The 27,200-nt window shown below is 39.4% G+C and overlaps 1 protein-coding gene across 14 annotated transcripts in view; it reads right to left on the minus strand.

Moving 5' to 3' along the window:
- Positions 1-27,200, minus strand: part of MLLT10 (MLLT10 histone lysine methyltransferase DOT1L cofactor) — a 249,193-nt gene that overhangs the window by 207,524 nt on the left and 14,469 nt on the right. The window contains exons 1-2 of one of the 14 annotated variants that reach the window (XM_060293008.2): positions 8,316-8,444; positions 7,754-7,805 (exon numbers count right to left, since the gene is read on the minus strand). The exons of 10 other annotated variants lie outside the window; for them this stretch is intronic. In XM_060293008.2, coding sequence (XP_060148991.1) covers positions 7,754-7,759 — 6 coding nt within the window. In that variant the 5' untranslated portion in view covers positions 7,760-7,805; positions 8,316-8,444. Of the gene's footprint in view, positions 1-7,753; positions 7,806-7,919; positions 7,948-8,315; positions 8,445-24,236; positions 24,390-27,200 lie in introns of those variants that run through there. 3 more of the 14 variants (XM_060293013.2, XM_060293014.2, XM_030837132.3) reach the window with 3 other exon arrangements.

Consider the following 27,200-nt stretch of genomic DNA (forward strand, 5'->3'; position numbering starts at 1 on the left):
AATTGTGGCATTAAAAAAGTATGTGTAGGGAGGGGCTTCCCTGGTGGTGCAGTGATTGAGAATCTGCCTGCTAATGCAGGGGACACGGGTTCGAGCCCTGGTCTGGAAGGATCCCACATGTCGTGGAGCTCTAGGCCCGTGAGCCACAACTACTGAGCCTGCGCGTCTGGAGCTTGTGCTCCGCAACAAGAGAGGCCGCGACAGTGAGAGGCCCGCGCACCACGATGAAGAGTGGCCCCCGCTTGCCACAACTAGAGAAAGCCCTCTGACAGAAACGAAGACCCAACACAGCAAAAATTAATTAATTAATTAATAAACTCCTACTCCCAACATCTTCTTTAAAAAAAAAAAGTATGTGTAGGATAAAACATTTACCATCATTACTTCTTCTTTTAGGCAAAAGATAAAAATACATATTAATTAACCTATTTTTTCTTGTGTTTTAGAAAGACTCGTGACTACCAGAGTAGAAATAAGCACCCAGAGCACCCAGGCTGGGGTCTCCAAACAGCATTTCCCAAAGGAACCAGAACTGCTGAAAGAAGTGGATGATTCCAGGTCTAGGTCAAGTATGCCCTGAATACCTCATTCTATCAAATAGCAAGGAAGCTATAAAAGACTGCTTTAGTCATATGAAAAGGACCTATGGTCCAACCTAAAGAGGCTCCTGATGGCCAAAGATGAAATCATCTAATGCTAACAGAGATAAAAACTGCAATAAACTGAAAACTACCAAATATTTTTAAATCCATCATAAAATGAATTTCTACTTCAAAAATTGCTGAGTGGACTACCCTGGTGGCACAGTGGTTAAGAATCCACCTGCCAATGCAGGGGACATGGGTTTGAGCCCTGGGCTGGGAAGATCCCACATGCTGCGGAGCAACTGGGCCAGTGCGCCACAACTACTGCGCCTGCGCTCTAGAGCCCATGAGCCACAACTACCGAGCCTGTGTGCCACAGCTACTGAAGCCCATGCGCCTAGAGCCCGTGCTCTGCAACAAGAGAAGCCACCGTGATGAGAAGCCTGCGCACCACAACGAAGAGCAGCCCCCGCTTGCCACAACTAGAGAAAGTCCATGCGCAGCAACAAAGACCCAACGCAGCAATCAATCAGTCAATAAATATTAAAACGAAAAGAAAAGGAAAGAACTAAACAGGGAATTCCCTGATGGTCCAGTGTTAAAGAATCCGCCTTCCAATACAGCGGATGCGGGTTTGATCCCTGGTCGGGGAACTAAGATCCCACATGCCACGGGGCAACTTAGCCTGAGCACCACAATCACTGAGCTCGCGCGCCTCAACTAGAGTCCGCGTGCCGCAAACTACAGAGCCCATGTGCTCTGGAACCCACTCATGACAACTACAGAGCCCCCATGCCCTGGAGCCTGCGTGACACAAATAGAGAAGAGAAAACCCACAGGCCACAACTAGAGAGAAGCCCACGCGCTGCAACAAAAGATCCCACATGCCTCAACAAAGATCCTGCGTGCTGCAAATAAGACCCGATGCAGCCAAAAATAAAGAAAATAAATCTTTAAAAACAAAAAAGAACTAAATAAAAATTCTTAAACTTAAAAATATAATACATGAAGTGAAAAATTCATTGGATGGGCTTAACAACAGAATCAAGATGACAAAGGAAAGAGTCAGTGAGCTTGAAGCTACATCAATAGATAGGATCTATCTGAAAAAGAGAAAATGGTAAAAAAAATGAACAGAGCTTCAGGGACCTATTGAACAGTATCAAGAAGCCACCATGTATAATTGAAGGCCTGGAAGAGGAGGAGGAGGTGAGGGAGAGAATATGAATATGAGAATATGGCAGTAAAGAAAATTTTGAAAAAACAATGGATGAAAATTTCCTCTATTTGAAGACAAATTTATGGATTCCAGAAGCACAGTGAATCCCAAACAAGCAAAACCGCTTCATGAAAAGCAAACAAAAGTCTTCAAGAGGCAGCCAAAAGAAAAGGACACACCAAAGACAGGGAAACAGTGATTGAATTAATAGCTGATCTCTCATCATAAACTATGGAAGTCAAAACAGTAAAACAAACATCTCTAAAGTGCTTGAAGAAAAAGAACTGTCAATCCAGAATTCTGTATCTAATATATCCTTCAAAATGAAGGTGAAACAGACGTTTTTAGGTAAGAAAGAGCAAACAGAATTCATCACCAGGTGATACAGACTACAATAAAGGCTACAAGAAATTCTTCGGAATAAAGGGAAATGGTACTAGATGAAAAACACAAATCTTCAGGAGGCAAAGAAGAACACCATAAATGGTAAATATCTGGGTAAATATTGCGTTGGCCAAAAAGTTCGTTTGGGTTTTTTCGTAAGAGCTTATGGAAAAATCCGAACAAACTTTTTGGCCAACCCAATATAAAAGACTTTTAGTTCTTAAATTCTTAAAAATACATATGATTACTGAAAACAAAAATTGTAATACTGTCTTCTGGGGTTTATAATATATGTAGCTCTAATATATATGACAATAGACAATAGCATAAGTAACAATGGACAGAGGTGATGTGATGTAAAAGAATCTCTACAGTTACAAGATTTCTACACTTTACAAGAAGTGATACAATATTAACTATAAGTGGGTACGCTAAATAGACTGTAAAAAAGGTAAGGAAATATACTGAAATTGCTAGAGAAACACTAAGAAACTAATGTAAACAGAAATAGCTCTATAAAACTGGCACATTAAAAATTCTCTACATGCAAAAAATTAAGTTGGACCCCTTATGCATATGATATATAAAAGTAACTCAAAATGGATCATATACTTAAATGTAAGAGCTAACACTATAAAACTCTTAGAATGAAACTGGAGTAAATTCTTCATGACTCAGGGCTGGATAATGGTTTCTTAGATACAACACCAAAAACAGAGGCAACAAGAGAAATAATAGATAAATTGGAATTTTCCAAACCTAAAACCTTTTGTTCTGCAAATGATACCATCAAGTAAAAAACCCCATAGAATAAAATACTTACAAGATATATATCTGATAAGGGACTTATACCCAGAAAATATAAAGAGCTCTATAACTCAATAATAAAAAGATATATAGGGACTTCCCTGGTGGTTCAGTGGTTAAGACCCCGTGCTTCCACTGCAGGGGGCTCGAGTTTGATCCCTGGTTGGGGAACTAAGATCCCACATGCTGCAAGGCATGGCCTAAAAAAAATAAATAAAATCTTAAAAAAAAAAAAAAAGATAAATATCCTAATTAAAAACTGGGGCAAGGATCTGAATAGCCATTTCTCCAAAGAAAACACATAAATAACCAAAACAAGCCTGTGAAAAGATGTCTAACATTCATTAAAGAAATACAAATCAGGCTTCCCTGGTGGTGCAGTGGTTAAGAATCCTCCTGCCAATGCAGGAGACACAGGTTCGAGCCCTGGTCCAGGAAGATCCCACATGCTGCAGAGCAACTAGGCCCGTGCGCCACAACTGCTGAGCCTGCACTCTAGAGCCTATGAACCACAATTACTGAGCCCACATGCCACAACTACTGAAGCCCGCGTGCCTAGAGCCCGTGCTCCACAACAACAGAAGCCACTGTGATGAGAAGCCCGTGCACCGCAACAAAGAGTAGCCCCCACTCGCCACAACTAGAGAAAGCCCATGCGCAGCAACGAAGACCCAATGCAGCCAAAAGGAAATAATTAAAATAAATAAATTTATAAAAAAGAAAAAAAGGAAATACAAATCAACACCACAATGAGATACCACGAGGATGGCTAAAATCAAAAGATAAACAAATCCTGTTAGCAAGACTGTGGAGAAATCAGAACCCTCATATATCGCTGATGGGAGTTTAAAATGGTGTGGCTGCTTCGGCAGTTCCTCAAAAAGTTAAACACAGTTACCACATGGGTCAAAAATTCCACACCCAAAAGAAATGAAACCATACATTTACACAAAAAACATGTATGGAAATGTTCAAAACAGCATTATTCAGAATAGCTAAAATATAGATAAAATCTAAATGCCGATCAACTGAGTGAACAAATAAAATGTGCCAGATCCGGACAATGGAATGTTATTCAACACAAAAAAGGAATAAAGTTCTAATACATGCTAAAACATGAGTGAACCTTAAAAACATTTTGCTAAAAGCAAAAAGCCGCTCACACAAAGTCACCACACAGTGTATGACTCCATCTATATGAAATGTCCATTCCTTTCAAGTGACTATGGTACATTCACCACAAAATAAGACACAATGAATTAAAAGGAATGAAATCATACAAAGGCAACTTCCCTGGTGGTGCAGTGGTTAAGAATCCGCCTGCAACACAGGGGCCACGGGTTCCAGCCCTAGTCTGGGAAGATCCCACATGCCATGCAGCAACTGAGCCCGTGCGCCACAACTACTGAGCATGCGCTCTAGAGACAAGCCACAAATACTGAGCTCGCATGCTGCAACTACTGAAACCCACGGGCCTAGAGCCTGTGCTCCACAACAGGAGAAGCCACTGCAATGAGAAGCCCGTGCACCTCAACAAAGCCCACGAGCAGCAGCCAAGACCAACGCAGCCAAAAATAAAATTAAAAAAATAAGGAAAGAAAGAAATCTTACAAAGTATGTTCCCTGACCATGCTAGGGGAAAAAGCTATAAAATTAATTAATAACCTAAGATTTCACCTAAAGAAATCTACAAAGGTGCAAACTAAACCCAAAGTGAGAAGAAGAAAGTAAATAGTAAAGAGCAGAAAAAGATGAGATAGAAACACTAAAGAAAATTTTAAATCAAAGACTGTCCTTTGGAAAAATAAAGTTGATAAACTTCTAGCTAAACTAATTTAAAACATACACAAAAATTACCAATATCAGGAATAAAGGAGGAATTATCACTATAGAACCCACAGATACTAAAAAACCAAGATTATTAACTTTACACTAACCAATTCAACAACTTAGATGAAATGGAAAAATGCCTTGAAAAATACAATTTACCAAAATTGACAAGATGAAACAAAATTTGAAGAGCCCTTAAGTTGAATCCATCATCAAAATCCTTCCTCAAGGGCTTCCCTGGTGGCACAGTGGTTGAGAGTTCGCCTGCCGATGCAGGGGACACGGGTTCATGCCCCGGTCTGGGAGGATCCCACATGCTACAGAGCGACTGGGCCTGTGAGCCATGGCCGCTGGGCCTGCACGTCCGGAGCCTGTGCTCGGCAACGGGAGAGGCCGCGGCAGTGAGAGGCCCGTGTACCGCAAAAAAAAAAAAAAAAAAAAAATCCTTCCCCAAAATACAACTCTAGGCTCAGATTTTTTCACTGGTAAATTCCATCAAACACCAAGGAGAAAACAGAATCAATCTCACACAAACACTTCTAGAAAACAGACTACTTCTGAAATCATTTTCTAAGTTCAGCACAAAAAATACTAATGAATATACCAATACTACCAAAACCTAAAAAGAAACTACAAAAAAAATTACAGACTAACATCTCTGAAGTACACAGATGCAAAAATATTTAATAATAATACTAGCAATGTAAATACTGCAATACAAAAAAAGAATAATACACCATGACCAAGCAGAGTTTATCCCAGGAATACAAGGTTGATATATGAAAATATTAATTCTGCAAAAACATCACATAATCATCTCAAAAGATGCAGAAAAGGCATTTGACAAAACAACATCCACTCATGTCATAAACTGTCACAAAACTAGGAAGAGAAGAGATCCTACTCAACCTGTTAATCATACCTTTTCATTCTGTATTTTTGATACTTGGAGGCCTTGCTGACCCTGGAGGGCTGTCCCTCCCAAGGCTAGCTAATTCCTGGAGATAGCAAACAACTCCCCAGCTTGCTTTCATATGCAAACCAACCAACTCAAAGCTCATACCCCCAACCATCTCTATCTATTTTACACTGGCTACTATATTCCCCTGCCCTAATCACCCCAGGGCCAGGTACCAGACAACTAGGGGCAGGCCCCATACCCCAAAGCCCTTGATATTATTCAAACTAGACAATCCTAAACCTGATTACAAGTTCTTCACTATTTCTTCCCACAGAAACCAAAATAAAGGCTCTTGCCTTTACTTTCCCCCCACCCCCACCCCGTTCACACCTGCTGCATCCTAATTAGGGTGCTTCCCCATGTGTCTTCCTAGGCTGTGGTATACCCGCCCTCCTCTGGGGAATCTGTGAGTATAACAAATTATCTTTTCAATGGCAATCATCTCCTGATCTGTTAGCCTTCCCTGCCATACTTAAGCAATAATAAAACCTGTATTTTAAAACAACCTGATAATGATCATCAATAAAAGTCTACAGCTCACATAATTAATGGCATAAAACTGAATGCTTTCCCCCAAAGAATGGGACCAAGACCTAAGTGCATGTGATAAGGGAAGAAAATAAAAATACAAATTGGAAAGAGGTAAAAAGCTTTATAACGTGATCACTATTAGAAAAATCGAATTAAATTGTCTACCAAAAAAACTCAATAGAACCAACATGAGTTAAGGTTGTTAAGACACAAATCAATAAACATAAGTCAATTCTATTTCCATATACTAAGAATAACTAAAAATTGAATTCTTTAAAATACTCCCTCCAATAATATCAAATAACATGAAATATTTCTAAATAAAAATAACTTTAAAAACAAAAGACATGCAAAACCAAAGGCTGAAAACTACAAAACACTGCTCAGGAAAACACAAAGATGACCTAAATAAATGGAGAGATATGCCATACTAATGAACAGGAATATCTAACATTGTCAACATGTCAATTCTCCTCAAATTCATCTACAGATTCAAAGCAATTGCAATCATAATCCCATCAGCCTTTCAGAGAAATGCAAAAGCAAATATCAAACTTTTTATGGAAGTGCTAAGGACTTAGCAAAGCAATCTTGAAAAAGATGAAAAAGACTGAGACTTGCAAATCTGATTTCAAGACTTTCTATAAAGTGACAAATAATCAAAAGTTTGGTAATGATATAAGGACAAACAGATCAGTGTAACAGAATAAAGATTTCTGAAATCGAACCCACTTCTGCAGCCATGTAATGTTTCACCAAAGCAACCCAGTGAGGAAAGGAAACTCTTCTCAATAAAATAGTGCAGGGCTTCCCCAGTGGCACAGTAGTTAAGAATCTGCCTGCCAATGCAGGAGTCATGGGTTCAAGCCCTGGTCCGGGAAGATACCACAACTGGTGGGATCCCTTTAAAAAAAAAAAGATAAAATTCACAACAACTAAAAGAAAAAAAGACATATACAGAAGCAGGAAATTATACCCCATAATAAAACAAAAACCAAACCTTGAAAGGTCAATCTTGAAATGACAAGAAGAATTAGTATACAAGTCCTTTCAAACAATTATTATGAATACAGTTCATAAAGATCTTCTCTTAGTTGCCACAGAGCAACTAAGCCCATGCACCACAACTACTGAGCCTGCACTCTAGAGCCCGTGAGCCACAACTACTGAGCCCACATGCCACAACTACTGAAGCCTGCGCACCCAGAGCCCGTGCTCTGCAACAAGAGAAGCCCTCACTCGTCGCAACTAGAGAAAAGCCCACGTGCAGCAACGAAGACCCAATGCAGCCAAAAAATATTTTTTTAAGTTACATTTTCATAAAATGGTGCAGAAACAATTATGCAAAAAACCTATAAAACTTAATTTGAGATGCATCACAGACCTAAATATAAATTAGCAAAACCAAAAAGTTTTAGAGGAAACAAAGGAAATTACCTTCATGACTTCAGGGTTAGGCAAAAGTGTCTTAGCTCACAGTAAGCAATAACTATAAAAGAAAAAACTGATAAATTAGACTTCATCAGACTTAGACATTTCTGCTCATCAAAAGGCACAGTTAAGAAAATAAATAGGAAAAAACAGACTTGGAGAAAGTACTTACAAAACACTTATCTAACAGAGGACTGGTATCCAAGACATATAAGGACCTTCTGCAATGCAAAAAAAAAAAAAGAAAGAAAAAACAGACAAAGAAAAAATAAGGAGAGAAAGAAGGAAAAAGGCTAAAGCTTTAAACAAACTCTTCCCAAGAGAAACACATGAATGGTCAATAAGCAAATTAAAATGTGTTCAATATCACTGGTCAATATGAAAACACAAAATAAAACCACAATAATACCACTTCCAGTCAAGATGGAATGAAAGAGACCAGATTTAGCCTTCTGCATGAAATAATAAAAACCTAACAAAATGTATGAAACAATAATACTGAGGATTTTAGACATGTAACAAAAGACAGTGATCCCTGGGAGACAAGAAACAAATAACACAAGCATACATTTGCCCAGCTTACTGCCTTGAGAGTCTCCAGGCCGTGGAAGGAACCCAGGCAGAACCTGTGGGCTCCCCAAGTTGAGGAAATGGAGCTGGGAGTCCAAGGAAGCCAAGGTGGCTAGAGCTCACAAGGGAGACCAGCACTGAGTAGAAAGCTGGAGAGAGAGAGAAAAATGAAGAGATCTACAGAGGCTCACCCTACAATATGTTGAGTAACTAATCAGCACTTGGGTGTGAGAGAACTATTCAAGGCCAGGGAAAGAACCACCAAATATTTAGAAGTGACAGCACCCACACCTCACACAAGGATACAAATAATGGCTGTTCTCGAGAGCCAGAATAGAAAACCAACTAATTCATACTGCATTAGAGTACTAAGAAGCATAATGCCTCAGAAGGAGGGGAAAAATTAACCTAGACTAAACCTAGCTCTGGTCCATTCAAACAAAACATAAAAGCAAGACCCAAAAGCAACAAACTGTTTTCCAGTAACTTAACCATGTCATAGAACAAAGTCCAAAAATATTTTTAGGCATACTTTATAAAATAGAGAATCTAACAAGATAAAATTCACGGCCTTTCTCACCTTCTGAGATGGCCCACACTCCGCCTGTGAAGTGTGTTTCTCTCTAAATAAATCCACTTTTTACCTATCACTTTGTCTCTCACTGAATTCTTTCTGCGATGAGACATCAAGAACCTGAGCTTCATTAAGTCCTGAAACCAGTCATTCTACAGGAACTGAGACCCCCACACTCAGGTGGAGGGTGGCGACTGACTACCTGCTGAGCACAAGCACTAGACCCCAGACTGTTCGGACCACAAAGTTGATGGTTAAGATTCCTAAAACACCACACTGTTACTTCACAACATATCAATGAGAAGAAAGTCATGAATCCTACAGCCTTCACCCCCAAATGTTGCCTTTAAAACTGCTCCCCTGAAAGCCATTGGGGACTTTGGGTCTTTTGAGCATGAGCTGCCTGTTCTCTTTGCATGGCCCTGAAATAAATTTTTCTCTGCTCCAAAAGAAAAAAAAAAAGATAAAATTCACAACAACTAAAAGAAAAAAAAAAAAAAAAGACATATACAGAAGCAGGAAATTATACGCCATAATAAAACAAAAACCATTCAAACCTTGAAATGTCAATCTTGAAAAGAGAAGAATTAGTATACAAGTCCTTTCAATTATTATGAATACAGTTCATATGTTCAAGGAGACAGAGGAAATATTAAACTTGTTAAGTAGAAACATCAAATTAAAAAAAGTGAACTTCTAAAGATGAAAATCATTAAGGTCTAAGAGGAAAAACATACTGTATGAGATTTACAGCACAGGAAACCAAGTAACAGTTACTAACCAAAATGAAACAGAAAAAAGTACTTTTAAAAAATGAATAGAGGGGCTTCCCTGGTGGCGCAGTGGTTGAGAGTCCGCCTGCCGATGCAGGGGACACGGGTTCGTGCCCCGGTCCGGGAAGATCCCACAGGCTGCGGAGCGGCTAGGCCCGTAAGCCACAAAGGAGATAATACAGAAAAAGATACTTGAAGAAATAACATCAACCATTTTCCAAATTTGATGAAAACTTAACAGCTAAGACAAAGCACTCTTTAAATAAACACCAAGCAATAAAAACATGAAGAAATGTAAACCAAAACATATTATGATCAAATCGCCTACAACCAGAAATAAAGATCTTTAAAGCAGCCAGAGAAAAAGGACATATTACATTACATACTGCAGAATCAAAGAAAATTGAAATGGTTATATTAATTTCATATAAAGTAGAATAAATAAAAATCAACAATATTGGGACTTCCCTGGGGGCACAGTGGTTAAGAATCCGCCTGCCTGTGCAGAGGACACAGGTTTGAGCCCTGGACCAGGAAGATCCCACATGCCGCGGAGCAAGTGGGCCAGTGCGCCACAACTACTGAGCCTGCTCTCTAGAGCCTGCAAGCCACAACTACTGAGCATGTGCCACAACTACTGAAGCCTGGGTACCTAGAGCCTGCGCTCCGCAACAAGAGAAGCCACCACAATGAGAAGCCCGCGCACCACAACAAAGAGTAGCCCCCACTCGCCGCAACTAGAGAAAGCCTGCACATAGCAATGAAGACCCAATGCAGCCAAAAATTAAACAAAATAAAATTTTTAAATTTAAAATCAATAATATTATCACCAAAAAAAGAGGATCATTTCTCAAAGATAAAGGGTATAACTCATTAAGAAGATATGAAAAATCCAAAACATTTATTCACCTAATAACAGCTTCAAAAAACATAAAGTAAAAATAACAGAACTATAAGAAGAAAAGTTCCACAATTATATTTGGAGATTTCAACAAACTTCTCTCAATAATTGATAGAACCAATAAACATAAAATCAGTAACGATACAGAAGTCTTGAACAATACTATCAACCAGAAAAATAGCATCAACCAAACTGATGTTAAATGACATTTATAGAACACTAATACAAACTAGCACAATATTCTGTTCAAGGACATAGGGAACATTTACCAAGACCAATCATATTCGGACCATGAAACATCTCTTATATTTAAAAGATTTTAAGTCATAAAAAGAATTTTCTCTGACCATAATGTAATTAATTTAGAAATAAATGATGGAAAAATCTCAATATTTGGAATCCAAATATACCTCTAAATAACCAATGGGTCAAAGAAGAAATCCAAAAAGAAAATATACAGTATTTTTAAATAAATGAAAATGAAAAAAAAAATTTACTGAACTTTGTGGAAGGCAGTTAAAAGCAATAAATGAGGGGGAAATTTATAGCACTAAATGCCTGTTTTCTAGAAAAGAAACAACTCAAATCAATAACTTCACCTTGCACCTTACAAACCTAGACAAGCAAAGAATAAAGATCAGAACAGAAATCAATGTAATATAAAACAGAAAAGACAAAGGACTTCCCTGACTCTGCCATTCCACTGCAGGGGGCGTAGTTCAATCCCTGGTCAGGGAAGTAAGACCCCGCATGCCGCAAAAAAACAATACAGTGAACGATGAAATCAAAGGCTATACTTAATCCATTTCTGGGAGGATGGAATAGAAAGAAGTACTTTTTCCTATTCCTCCTACTAAGTACAAGCAAAAACTGTGAACACTAAAAATAAAATAAATATATTCTGAAAGGTGGTGAGAAGGCAAATTAACTAGAGACCACAGGACCCAAGAAACAACATGGCAGTGAGCTCCTGGACTTTCTTTTTGCCTAATATATCTCACTCTTGGTATGGAAGAATTCAGCAACCCAAAAGCACCACCAAGCAGAGCCAAAAAAAAAAGTCCCAATGAAAGGCTTCTCTCTCTAGACAAAGGACCAGGAAGAGGGCATAATAGGTAGAAAGAAAACTGTTAGACAGTAGCTGCTCATCACAGGAAAAACTGACGCTACCCACTCCTGCAATGGTCAAGTGGGGAACAAACCTAGACATCCACCTTTGTGATTCTATAAATCAGCTGAAGACTCCCACTGGAGTAGTGTAAGAGCAGGTCAAGTAAGGAATCAGAACTTTCATCCTCACTAACAGGTAATGAGCACCTTTCCCCATACTATCGATGAAGACAACACGGGAAGCCTGGACTTCCACCCCCATCTGGCAGTAATGAGGGAACCCACCCTGTCCTCACTGGTATGGTATCAGTAAAAGTCAAGCACAGAATCAGGCCTTTCACCAAAACACAGTGTTAAATGAGGCCACATCCACTGTGGAGATCAAGTATGGAGCCATAACTCCGAACTCTGCTTGGCATTAATAAGCAGTTTCCCTCAAATGTCAACAGAGGCCAAGTAGGAAACCTGAACTTCACCCCTACCTGCTATAAGGAGAAGATGTCCTCACTCTTCCCGTCAGACAAATGTCAGAGAAAGAAAGCCAGGTAAAACAGGTTTATAAAAGATGCAAAGTCCCATAATACAAAAATGTTCAAGTTTCAATGAAAAATCAACATTGAGATGTTTGTAATCTTTTTGTTTGTGTTTTTTGGGTTTTGGCTGTGCAGTGGGGCTTGTGGGATCGTAGTTCCCCGACCAGGGATTGAACCCGCACCCTTGGCAGTGAAAGCACAAAGTCCTAACCACTGGACTGCCAGGGGATTCCAAGATGTTTGTAATTTTAACATCTGACATGGATGTTAGAATCATCTAATGAAGATTTTAAAGCAGCCCTGATAAAAATTATTCAACACACAATTATGAACATAAAAATGAAAACTAGAAAACTTTAGTAAAAAATTGAAGATATACGGAAGAACAAAATGGAAATTTTAGAACTGAAAAGTACAGTAAGAAAGAGCTCTCTGGGGGCTTCCCTGGTGGCGCAGTGGTTGAGAGTCCGCCTGCCGATGCAGGGGACACGGGTTCATGCCCCAGTCCGGGAAGATCCCACATGGCGTGGAGCGGCTGGGCCCGTGAGCTATGGCTGCTGAGCCTGCGTGACCAGAGCCTGTGCTCTGCTACGGGAGAGGCCACAAGAGTGAGAGGCCTGCATATCGCAGAAAAGAAAAAAAAATGCAAAATCAGTGAATGTAATCTACCATATTAACAGGCTAAAGGAAAAAGATTACATGCATCAATTGATGCAGAATAATTAACAAAATTCAGCACCCATACATGACTTTCAAAAAGCTGAGAATAATAGGAAAATAGGTAAATTTCCTCAACTGCATATAGAACATCTACAAAAAAACCTACTTAGTGACATCCTACTTAGTGATCTGCATCACTGAGTGAATGCCTTCCCCCTAAGGTCAGAAAAAAGTATGTCCACCCTCAACAATCTTAATGAACATGGTGCTGAAATTTCTAGTCAAAACAATTAGGGAAGCATAAAAGGGCATATAAATTGAGAAGGAAGAAATAAAAATAACCCTATTTGCAGATGACACAATAATCAGAAAATAAAACTCCCAGAATAAGTAAATTCAACAAGGTCATAGGATGCAAGGTACATATAAAAATCAGTTGTTATTTCGAAACACTACCAATAAATGCGTGGACACCAAAATTAAACATACAACATTGTATACAATTGCTTCCCACAAAATTAAATACTTATAAATCCACAAAACATGCACAGGACTTATAGACTGAAAACTATGCCAAACTGAACAACAACAACAGAAAAAAAAAAAAACAAGGAAGACCTAAATAAATGGAAAAACACAGAACGTTCATGGATTAGAACACTCAACAGAGTAAAGATGTCAGTTCTCCACAAATTGATATTCAGTTTAATGGTATCCTATCAAAATTCTAGCAAGATTTTTGGACAGATAAAGACAGGTTATTCTAAAATACACTTTTTTTTTTTTTTTTTTGGCTGCTTTGGGTCTTCATTGCTGCGTGCAGGCCTCCTCTAGTTGCAGCAAGCAGGGACTACTCTTTGTTGCGGTGGCTTCTCTTGTTGCGGAGCACGGGCTCTAGGCGCGCAGGCTAGCGGGCTCAACAGTTGTGGCACACGGGCTTAGTTGCTCCGCAGCACGTGGGATCTTCCTGGACCAGGGCTCGAATCTATGTCCCCTGCATTGGCAGGCGGATTTTTAACCACTGCGCCACAAGGGAAGTTCCTATACATATTTGTAAAAACCAACAATGCGGACTTCCCTGGTGGCGCAGTGGTTGGGGGTCCACCTGCCAATGCAGGAGACACAGGTTTCGGCCCTGGTCCAGGAGGACTCCACGTGCTGCGGAGCAGCTGAGCCCCTGCGCCACAGCTGCTGGGCCTGCACTCTGGAGCCCGCGTGCCACGGATACTGGGCTCGCATGCTGCAGCTGCTGAGGCCTGCGTGCCTGGAGCCCATGGTCCGTGGCCGGGGAGGCCACCGCAGTAAAAGGCCCGCGCACCACGGCGGGGAGTGGCCCCCGTTCACCGCAGCTGGAGGGGGCCCACGCGTGGCAGTGAGGACCTAACGCAGCCAAAAATAAAATTAAAAATAAATAAGGACTTCCCTGGTGGCGCAGTGGTTAAGATTCCGCCTGCCACTGCAGGGATCGAACACGGTTTCGATCCCTGGTCCAGGAAGATCCCACATGCCATGTAGCAACTAAGCCCGTGCGCCACAACTACTGAGCCTGCACTCTAGAGCCCAAGCACAACAACTACTGAAGCCCACACACCCTAGAGCCCATGAGCAGCAACTACTGAGCCCACGCACTGCAACTACTGAAGCCCAAACGCCTAGAGCCCATGCTCCACAACAAGAGAAGCCACTGCAATGAGAAACCCGCACACAGCAACAAAAGAACAGCCCCCGCTCGCCACAACTAGAGGAAGCTTGCACACAGCAACGATGCCTCAACGCAGCCAAAAATAAATTTAAAAATTTAAAAAAAAGAAAAAGAAAAGAACACAAACAACAAATGTTGGTGAGGATGTGGAGAAAATGGAACCCTTATGCATCGTTAGTGGGAAGGTACATTGGTGCAGCCACTGTGGTAAACAGTATGGCGGTTTTTAAAAAAACTAAAAATAGAACTACCATATGACCCAGCAATTCTACTCCTAGATATACACCTGAAGAAAATAAGAACACTAATTTGAAAAGATATTTGCACCCCAATGTTCACAGCAGCATTATTTACAATTGCCAAGATACAGAAACAACCTAAGTGTCTATCAACAGATGAATGGATAAAGAAGATGTGACACATACATTACACACACACACATATACATGTATATATATATATACCATGCAACACTACTTGGCCATAAAAAAGAATGAAATTTTGCCATTTGCAACAACATGGATGGACCTGGAGGGTATTGTGCTATGTGAAACAAGTCAGAGAGAGAAAGACAAATACTGTATGCTTTCACTTATATGTGGAACCTAAAAAACAAAACAAATTAATGAATATAACAAAACAGAACAGACTCAGATGCAGAGGAAAAACTAGCGGTTACCAGTGGGGAAGGGCAAGACAGGGGTAGGGAATTAAGAGCTACAAACTACTATGTATAAAATAAATAAGCTACAAGGATATAACTGCACAACACAGAAAATATAGCCAATATTTTATAATAACTATAAATGAAGTATAACCTTTAAAAACTGTGAATCACTATGTTATACACCTGTAACTCACATAATATTATATATCAACTATACCTCAACAAAAAACAATAATTAAAAATATATATATATAAGTAGTTACAAGGGACTAAGCCTGGGGGCAGAAAGGAAACAGGTGTAGCTGTAAAAAGAGTACCATGAGGGATCCTTGTGGTAATGGATATATTCTGTTTGTTAACTGCATCAATTTCAATATCCTGGTGGGGATACCATCCTACAGTTCTTCAAGATGTTATTAGCATTGGGGAAAATGGATAAATGGAAACTGGGTAAATAGTAATTATATTATTTCTTACACCTGTATGTGACTCTACATTTGACACAAAAGGTTTAATTTAAAAATAATTGTAGGGACATCCCTGGTGGCGCAGTGCTTAAGAATCCACCTGCCAATGCAGGGGACACGGGTTCAAGCCCTGGTCCGGGAAGATCCCACATGCTGCAGAGCAACTAAGCCCGTGCACCAGAACGACTGAGCCTGTGCTCTAGAGCCCGTGAGCCACAACTACTGAGTGTGCGTGCTGCAACTACTGAAGCCTGCATGCCTAGAGCCCATCCTCGGCAACAAAATAAGCCACTGCAATAAGAAGCCCGTGAAGCACAACAAAGAGTAGCCTCTGCTTGACGCAACCAGAGAAAACGCACACGCAGCAACGAAGATCCAATGCAGCCATAAATAAATAAATAAATTTATTTAAAAATATAATAATAATAATTGTAGGGGACTTCCCTGTTGGCACAGTGGTTAAGAATCCGCCTGCCAATGCAGGGGACACGGGTTCGAGCCCTGGTCCAGGAAGACCCCACATGCCGCGGAGCAACTAAGCCCATGCACTACAATTACTGAGCCTGCACTCTAGAGCCCATGAGCCACAACTACTGAGCCTGCATGCTGCAACTACTGAAGCCCACACGCCTAGAGCCCATGCTCCGTAACAAAAGCCACCACAATGAGAAGCCTGTGCACTGCAATAAAGAGTAGCCCCCGCTCGCCACAACTAGAGAAACCCCACACAGCAACGAAGACCCAATGCAGCCAAAAATAAAATAAATAAATAAAAAGTTTTTTAAAAAAAAATATTGATTAAAAAAAAAAATTGTAGGGACTTCCCTGCTGGTCCAGTGTTAAAGAATCCGCCTTCCAATGCAGGGGACGTGGGTTCAATCCCTGGTCAGGGAACTAAGATCCCACATGCCACGGGACAACTAAGCCCGCACACCGCAACTACCAAGCCCTCACATCTCAACTAGAGAGGCTGCACACTGCACGCTACAGAGCCCACACGCTCTGGAGCCCGTGCACCACAACTAGAAAGAGAAAACACACCACAACTAGAGAGAAGCCCACACGCCTCAACGAAGATCCCGCATACCACAACTAGGACCCAATGCAGCCAAAAAATAATAAATAAAATAAATAAATAAAATATAATTATAAACGAACAATCCGAAAAGAAAATTAAGAAAACAATTAACTGCATTTATAAGACCATCAAAAAAGAAAGAACGAAAATCTTGGGAATAAACTTATCCAGAGGCAAAAAACTTATACACTGAAAACTACATAATGTTGCTGAAAAAAATTAAAAGTGACACAAATAAATATAAGTTCACAGACTGGAAGAATGTTAATATGTCATCACTATCCAAAGTGATCTACAGATTCAATGCAATTGATACCAAAATCCCAAGAACATTTTACGCAGAAATAGAAAAATTATTCCTAAAATTCGTTTGGAATCTCAAGGAACCCTGAATAGACACTAAAATCATGAAAATGAAGAACAAAGTCAGAGGACTCACACTTCCTGATTTCAAAACTTACTGCAAAGCTACAGTAACCAAAGTGGTCTGTACAGGCATAAAGGCAGACATACCAAAGAGAATAGAGAGCCCAGAAATAAATCCTTGCATGTACTACGGTCAAATGACTTTTGATAAGGACGCCAAACCATTCAATGGGGGAAAATCACCTTTTCAATAAATGATGCTAGGAAAACTGGATATTCACATGCAAAACAATAAAGTTGGACTCTTACCTTACACCATATACAAAAATTAACCCAAAACGGATCAAAGACCTAAATAAATGTTAAGGGCTAAAACTTAAAAAACACTTAAAAGAGAAAATGTTAAAAAAAAAAAAGAGAGAGAGAGAGAGAAAGAAAATATAAGGGAAATCTTCATGACACTGGATATGGCAATGATTTCTTGGACATGACACCAAAAGCACAGGCATCAAAAAACAAAAATAGATAAACTGAACATCATTAAAATTAAAACTTTTGTGCATCAAAGAACATCAGCCTAAGAATGAAAAAACCCACAGAATAGGAGAAAATATTTGTAAATCGTATATCTGATAAGGGTCTAGATCCAAAACTAGATAAAGAATTCTTACAATTCAACAACAAAAAGACAAACAACCCAAATACAAAATGGGCAAAGAATTGAATAGGCATTTCTCCAAAGACTTACAAATGGCCAAAAAGCACATGAAAAGACATTCAGCATCACTAATCATTAGGGAGATACAAATCAAAACCATAAGGAGGTAATACCACTTCATACCATTAACATGGTTATTATCAAAAAAAATGAGCTGGAGGGGATGTGGAGAAATTGGAACCCTCATGCATTGCCAATAGGAACGTAAAACAGTGCAGCCATGGTGAAAAACATTTTGGCAGTTCCTCAGAAAGTTGAACATAGAATTACCATATGATCCAGCAATTTCACTCCTAGTATATATCCCAAAAAAACTGAAAGAGGGACTCAAGTAGATACCTGTACACCAATGTTCATAGTAGCATTATTCACAATAGTCAAAAGGTAGAAACAATGCCAGAGTCCATCAAAGCATGAATGGATAAATAAAATGTGGTACATACATAAAATGGACTATTATTCAGCCATAAAAAGTAAACTCTGACGCATCTACAACATGGATGAACATTAAATGCTTTAATAACTAAGTGAAATAAAGGACAAATATTGCATGATCCCACTTAAATGAGGCATCTATAGCAGACAAATTTCATAAAATAGAAACTAGAATACTAGAAGTTACCAGGGGCTGGGGAGAGGGTGGTAGGGGGATTTCTTTAATGGGTACAGAGTGTCTGTTTGGGATGATGAAAAAGTTCCAGAAATAGATACTGGTGATGGTTGTAAAACATTATGAATGTACTTAATGCCACTGAACTGAATTGCATACTCAAAAATAGTTAAAATGGTAAATTTTTTGTTGTATACATTTTATCAGAATTAAAAAAGAAAACCTAACAACTAGACATTACTATGTTCATAGATTGAAAGATTCAAAACTGTAAATAGATGTCTCAAATTGATTTACAGAATCAATGCAAAGCTAATCAAAACACTAAATGGATTTTTCATGGAACAATAAGATTCTAAATGGTTATCAAATGCAAAGAGCAAGAGGCGAAATATTAAAAAGAAGAAAAAGACAAGAGGGAAATACTAATTTTATCTGACATATGTCCAGACTTTAAAAAGCTAGAGTAAAAAAGAAAAGTAGAAGCTAGAGTAATTTTAAAACTGGTATCGGCATAAAGAACAGAACAGCAAGTCCAGAAACAAATATACACATATATGAACTGCTAATTCATGACACAGTGGCACAGTACAGCAAAAGTGGAAAGAATGGTGTTAAAGTAACTGGATGTTCCTCTTTAACATAATATGTAATATATATTATGTGTACAATATGTATAAAACATATAAATATATAATGTATGTAAAATAAATACGTTTTTCCCCCATTTCATTCTATACATAAAATCAAATCCAGATGAGTTGGTTACAGACCTAAATGTAAAAAGCAGTTAAAAAAAATAATTCTTTTATAGGAAAATCATTTCATGCCCTCAAGTTAGTAAAAGATTTAACAGGTTGCAAAAAACACTAAGCACCAAAAAAAAAAACCCTGAGAACAAAAAAAACCCACCTGAAAATTTTGACTACAGTGAAATTGAGAACTTTGCATTAAAAGGATAAAAAAATGAACCACTGACACAGAGAAGCCATCTGCAAGTCACAAGTAAGAAAATCTTAATGGACTATAAATATACAAAAAGGGTTTCACCATCATTAGTAATCATGGAATTGCAAAGTAAAAACCACAGTGAGACTACCAAAATGACTAAACTTAAAAAGACTGACATACTAAGCACTGGGTAAGGATGTAGAGCAAAAAAGCCATTCACTGGTGGGAAAGTAAAGTGAAATAACCACTTCTAAAAAAGGAGTGGCCTCCCTGGCAACCCAGCAACTCCACCTCTTCGTACATATCCTAGAGTAACATTTCTCAAGCTTTTTTGACCACGAACCACTCTGAGAAATATGTTTTATACTGCAACCCCACTACACAGAATACTAAAACTGCACTGTCAATTTTTTTCTGCTCTAGTTCATTTTTTAATGCTGGTTGCTCCCCACTAAATTGATTTTATGACCCTTTTTGGAGCAACCCCAGCAGTCTGATTAGTAGTGAGCTGAATTCCTGCAAATGTACAAGAATATTCACAAAAGTGTTCATAAATTGCAAAACACAGACAAAAATCTACATGGCCATCAACAGGAGAATGGACACTGGTGTAATTCAAATGCTGAAATCATGGAACAAAAGAAATTAATAAACTACAGCTATATGCATCAAATAGATGAATCTCAAAAACAAAATGTAAATCAAAAAAATCAATACAGCATTACTCCATTCACATGAAGTTCAAAACAGCCACAACTAAATAAAATACTGTTTAGAAGTAAAGGAAGAACAATTAACACAAAATTCAGCAGTTTCTCCTTCAGGTGAAGAGAGGAATGTGCTCAAAGGGAGGCACACAAGAGTCAAAGGTATGGGCAAAATGCTCTCTTTATTAAGCTTGGTCGCTAAATATATGAATACTGACTTTATTATTTTAAGTGTCCATATACTGGGTACACCCTCTTTTCTTTGCATCACAGATCTTACAATTAAAAATAAGTAAAAAAAATAAAATAAAATAAGTGATGAGGGGCTTCCCTGGTGGCACAGTGGTTAAGAATCCACCTGCAATGCACGGGACACTGGTTTGAGTCCTGGTCCGGGAAGATCCCACATGCCATGGAGCAACTAAGCCTGGACGCCACAACTACTGAGCCTGCGCTCTACAGCCTGCGAGCCACAACTAATGAAGCCCGTGCGCCTAGGTCCCATGCTCCGCAACAAGAGAAGCCACCACAATGAGAAGCCTGCACACCGCAACGAAGAGTAGCCCCCGCTTGCCGCAACTAGAGAAAGCCCGCGCACAGCAACGAAGACCCAACACAGCCAAAAATAATCTTTTAAAAATAATAATAGGTGATGAAAATTCTACACATAAACACACACAAGTGAGAAAAGTAAATTAAAATGCACAGGGTTGGTCCAAAGAAATTAGGAGTCTTTGTTTGAATATGAGTAAAATATCAATACTCTTACGGTTTATAATGCACAACTATTTGTGCAAAGGACAAAAGAAATATATTTTGACATACATTATCCATATATCAAAGAAACACAAAGGATGGAGTGTGTTTGGCTGAGAAAACTAGCACTTCCCCCCAAAAGTCAATCGCCAAAAGCACTCAAACATCCATAAATATTCATCATATGTTGCCAAAGAAGTGAAGATAAAAAAAGCTTCTGGAAAGTCCTTTTTATTTTTTTTTTAATTTATTTATTTATTTTTGCCTGCATTGGGTCTTCGTTGCTGCACACGAGCTTTCTCTAGTTGCGGCGAGCTGGAGCTACCCTTTACTGCGGTGAGCGGGCTTCTCACTGCGGTGGCTTCTCATCTTACGGAGCACGGGCTCTAGATGTGCGGGCTTCAGTCATTGTGGCACATGGGCTCAAGTAGTTGTGGCACACGGGCTTAGCTGCTCCATGGCATGTGGGATCTTCCCGGACCAGGGCTCGAACCCGTGTCCCCTGCGTTGGCAGGCAGATTCTTAACCACCGCACCACTAGGGAAGCCCTGGAAAGTCTTAAGTGAAATGAAACTTTCATGTACAGAGATACAGCTCATCTAAACTACCCCATCCTAATTTGTTTTTTTTTGGCCACACAGCACGGCGGAACTTCCCCAACCAGGAATCAAACCCTGTGCCCCTTGCAGTGGAAGCGTGGAGTCTTAACCACTGGACCACCAGGGAAGTCCACGCTATCCTAATTTTAAAGACAAAAGGAATCAGCTAGGAACTACGGGGGTTAAAACGTACACATACAATAGCAGAAACTAATGAACCTCAGAAATGATCCAAACATGAGGGAATAGTGTCCTTATTATTGATAATATACTTCCTAATCCTACCATATTGATGCTATTTCACTTTCTCCTATCCTAAAATAACACCAAGGACTTCCTTGGTGGCACAGTGGTTAAGAATCTGCCTGCCAATGCATGGGACAGGGGTTCAAGCCCTGATCCGGGAAGATTCCACATGCCGCGGAGCAACTAAGCCTGTGCGCCACAACTACTGAGTCTGTGCACTCTGGAGCCCACGTGTCACAACTAGAGAGAAGCCCACATGCCACAACCAGAGAAGCCCACACACCGCATCGAAAGATCCCACATGCCGCAATGAAGATCCTGCATGCCGCAACTAAGACCCGATGCAGCTAAATAAATAAATAAATAACATCATCTCTGGAGAGCCCATAAATAAATAACATCATCTCTGGAGAGCCCAGGGTTCAAAACCTGGCTTACCCATTTTTATGTGACCCTGAACAAATCATTAAACCTCTTTGCCTCAAGTTGCCTCCTCATTAAAAAAATTGAGATTAAAATAGTACCTCTAATTTCATTGTCCTGTTGAGAGGGTGAAGTGATGTATTCCTCTGTATTAAGCACCTGACACTACTTGGCACGTTATTAGAGCTCCATGACATTTTGCACATGAGGAAACTGAGGCTTACGAGATAAAATTGCACAGGCATAAATCTAGTCCGTCTGACTCCAAAGCCCATGATCTTAACACTACTACCATACTACTTGGATATCTCTGCATGAGATTATGGATTTTTTTTTTTTTTTTTGCAGTACGTGGGCCTCTCACTGCTGTGGCCTCTCCCGCCGCGGAGCACAGGCTCGGGACGCGCAGACTCAGCGGCCACGGCCCACGGGCCCAGCCGCTCCGCGGAACCTGGGATCCTCCCGGACCGGGGCACGAACCCGCGTCCCCTGCATCGGCAGGCGGACTCTCAACCACTGCGTCACCAGGGAAGCCCTGGATTATGGATTTTTTTTTTCCAGTTATCTTTCTTTCTTTCCCTAATTATCAAAAATGAGTAGGCCTGCACTATACTAAAATCAGAGCAAAATTTTTTTTAGAAGATAACAAATACTCTGCGCTTTGGGAGTCAGAGAACAGAAAAGCACTTGTAGCATCTGAAAATAAAATGCTGAAGTAATCTTTTGGGGTTATCTGTCTATTCATGGCTATGTGGAGGATACAGTGCAGAAAGTGAAAATAGGAGGGGTAGGGACAAGACATAGAAAAAGAAAAATTTACATCATGTTAGGGCAGCTATAATTTCTACTTGTCTCTAGAGCAATACCACCATAAATTTCTGACCCTACTATGTAACTACAGAACTAAATTTTTTATTGTTGGGGCCGGGGGGCGGTGGGGGAGGTTACCCAGCCATACCCTGTGCACATGTGTGAGAGTGGAAATACTGTGGACCTGACAAAAGAATTTTCACTGCACCAACAGTTAAGTAACACTATAGGAGATTGGGAAATAACAATCATATTTGCTTTATAGGAGATAATCTTGAAATGTTGGGGAGGGGGACAGTACTGAAAGGAGAGAGGTAAAAAGACAAGGGAGAAAAGTTCACTCTAAAAGTGTGTAATATGCTACCTTTTTGTAGAAAAGGAAGAAAAACAAGAGTCTATATATGTAGAAATATATACATACATGAATAAACTAGAAAAATGAATTAAAAACTAGTAACAACAGAGAAAGATGGAAAGCTAAACTGGGCAAATAAGAGGCAGGTTTGGGAAGAATTTTCACTGTGTATCTTTTTATATTTTTTGAGCCATGTCAATATATTATCTAACCAAAAGTTACATAATTTAAGCTGTTGAAATAATCTAGACAAAAAAATAATCAAGATTATGTCAGTGACTACAGAAGTAGAGAAATTAAATTTAAGATGCCTAGGATATCTAAACAGAGATATCCAAAAGCCAACTGCAAATATGGATCTAAAGACTAGAAAATTGTTCAGGTGATAGTGATGCCTCGAGGCATCCATCAGCATGCCTAAGTTTACCTAGTGTGAGGTAATCAAATAAACGGCCAGAAAAGTAATCATCTAACATAAATTTTAAACAAGTAAATAAGTAATGCCAAATAGGAATCCAAAAGGCAATGTTTAAAGAGGTACAAGTAGAAAACAGTTTATCAGAAGTTATGAGTAAAGAGAGTTGCAAGAAAGATGAGTGATCATAGTTTTAAATGCTGAAAGTAGATCAAGTATAATGAAAAGTGAAAAAAAATTTTTGAATTTGGCCATGTGAAGTTAATAGCAAAATCAATAGAGTGGGAGACTTAAGAGTCAAATGTAACAATGTGAAGAATGAATGAACAGCAATTTGTGATATTTTATTTACTTATTTATACCTAAGTTTTTTTTCAGAAAAGGGTTTGAGGCAGACTACAAATAAAGGACCTGTATTATAACAATAAAAAAAACAGAAAAATGAACAGTGAAAGCCAGTATGAGGGACATCCCCTGATTTAGGGAAACTGCTCTTACCCCTGACTCCAACTATGTAGTTCTAGTGAGGGTTGTCATTCATAGCACCCTCCCTACTCCAGCCACAGGGATGGTGGGTACATGATCCAAGACAGGCCAATCAGAGTCCTTCCCAGGATTCTTCAAGACAGCCCCTTCTTCTGGTAGAAGGGGCTAGGAAGATGAGAGCCAAGAGCTGCCAGCAGTCATGGTTCCAGCCTCATGAAGTAGAGAGTCTGTAGTATGAGAGAATGAAATCAACACGCAGAGAAACAGAGATAAGAGGTGAAGTCCTAAATCCCACAGGACGAGGAGGAGAAAACAAATATATCAATAATCAGATTAACATAGCTGATGTAACTAAAGACCAGATTTGGTTCTGGGCTGCCTGATAGCCAGAACAAAAAGAAAAACAGAATACGTATCATAGAGCTGTCAAAAAGGAGGAAATATACCAGATTCTAATGGGAGACACTTTTCCTTATGCTAAATTATTAAAAGAATCTCTTGTACATGGATTTTCATATAAGGGTCACTGAAAGACAAAACGGACAGTGTCCATAATGAGAATGTTACAGCAAATGCTGATTTCATATGCTACTGCTTAAAATGACAATTAAGGGACTTCTCTAGCAGCCCAGTGGTTGTTAAGACTCCTTGCTTCCACTGCAGGGGGCACGGGTTCAATGCCTGGTCAGGGAACTAAGATCCTGCATGCCATGCAGTGCGACCAAAAAAAAAAAAAACAATACGATTAAGTTACACCTTAATCATTAAGCACAACTGGAAGGCTAGACCACAGTAGGCAGTTGAAGAAGCAGAGATAACAACTAATGGTTTTATTCTTCCAGGAAGCCTGCAAGTAAAAGGTGAAAAATGTAAAGGGAAAGTAAAATCCATGGGAAGATTGAAAAACGACTGTGAGCTGCGTGGGAAAAAATCAAGTAAAAAGGACAGACTAAAAGGAAAAACAAGACCCTGGAAGAAGTGGGAAAAGACTACATCATGAGAACAGGCAGTTAATTCCACTTGAAAACTAACTCCTCTCCTTCCACTGAATGACATAAAAAGGGCAAAATCACAAATCACAAAAGGGAAACAAACATAAAGAAAGACAACAGTTCTAAAACTTTGGAAGCTAAAAGGAAAAGAATAGCAAATGACTTAGCAGATGAGAAAAGGCTGCTGCAGTAAGGCAAGTCCAAAAGCAACACGTCTCGGGCCACACGGCGCCCCAGCTGAGGGACCTCAGGCGCCACATCACAGTGGTGGTGCATGCCCCTGAGAGGGACGGGTTCAAGTAGGGCTCAAAACACGACGAGGGATAAGATAAAACCGGAAAGATAATCAACACCCCACACACACAATCCCTTCTCTACACACTACCAGGTAACTCTCTCTCCCACAGCCGAGAAAACTGCACAAAGGGTAAGCAAAAGGAAATCTGGACCTGGAGACATCTGAGCAAAGGCATACTGAAAAATCTAGTTCTAGATCGTGAAATTCCAGCAACCAATGCCTCAAGGAATACTGGTAACCAGGTTGTGAATCCCAAACAGCTGACTGGAGGATTTTTCTCTGAATAAACTAACCAGTTGGTGGCATCCCAATAAAAGAACCCAGCTAGACACCTATAATGAAGCCAATCTGCCAACAATTTCTGCCACACACACAGAACTTCCAGTCACCTCATTAGGAGCTTGTCTTAAATTCAAATGTACGGCTACCAGTCACTAGATTTGTAAGCAAAGTCCGTAACAAGACAGGCCAAAACAAATGGTACAAAGGAACTCTGAGGAAAAGACTCCCAGGAGCAGAAGAAAACTTCAGAACACTGAAACGAAACAAAAACAACCATCTGGTTAACATCCTCAGAGAATTAAGAGAAAATATTGCACTTAAGAAACAAAAGCAGAGGATAAAAAATAAACATTCAGAAAGCATAAAAGAGCCTCTGGAAATTAAAAGTATAATAGAATTTAGAAATTTAAGTGAAAGAATGGAAAATAAAGTAAGAAACTGCCTCAGAGAGTAAAACAGAAAGAAATAGATTAACTTAAATGCAAGATCAGTTCAAAATGTCCAACATCCAAATAAAGAAAAATACAGAAAAAGCAAACAATGATAATAGAACTGAGGAACTGTCAAAAGTAATTCCAAAAAATTCTCCCTTAACTCAACTCATGTTCCCTAACACGATTTACCAAATTGAAAGGGCCACTGTGTGCCCAGTACAATGAGTGAGGGTCAGTACACTACCTACCATGAGAAATAGCTGGTAAACTGGCCACAGGAAACACACCAAATCCAGAGAGAACAATCACATGTAAAGCATTAGAAATCAGAACTTCACTGGTCTTCTCAAAAGAAACACTGACAGCTAAAAAGTAATGGAGAAATACCTTCAAAATTTTGAAGGAAACTTATTTCCAACCAAGAAAGAATTCCATACTCAGGCAAACTATCCATCAAGTAAGATGGTAAAACTTTTTTCCTTTTTGGAATTTTATAATGTATAGAAAATTGCATTTATAGACTACCTGATTCATTAAACAAGTGGAAAATTACATGAAGTGACTAGAAAGTATGCAAAGATTTAGCCTTAAATAAAGAACACAAGGAAAATGAAAATACAAGACAATTATTAATCCCAGGGAAAAAAAAATTTAAAAAGAAAACAATCTTAGTATGCTTTTGGCTCAGAAATGAACAAAATACTTAAATAGTCATAATAACGTAGAATTTTCTGTTTAATACTCCTGACTTAACCAAAATTTGTGATATACTGAAAGACAACATCTAAAACTGATATGTCAAGAATAGCTGCTTCAGGCTTCCCTCATGGCACGGTGATTAAGAATCCACCTGCCAATGCAGGGGACACGGGTTCAAGCCCTGGTCCGGGAAGATCCCACATGCCACAGAGCAACTAAGCCCATGCACCACAACTACTAAGCCTGCGTGCTGTAACTACTGAAGCCCACG

The sequence above is a fragment of the Globicephala melas genome, chromosome 2 (assembly GCF_963455315.2).
Source record: "Globicephala melas chromosome 2, mGloMel1.2, whole genome shotgun sequence".
In the NCBI taxonomy this organism is placed as follows: Eukaryota; Metazoa; Chordata; class Mammalia; order Artiodactyla; family Delphinidae; genus Globicephala; species Globicephala melas.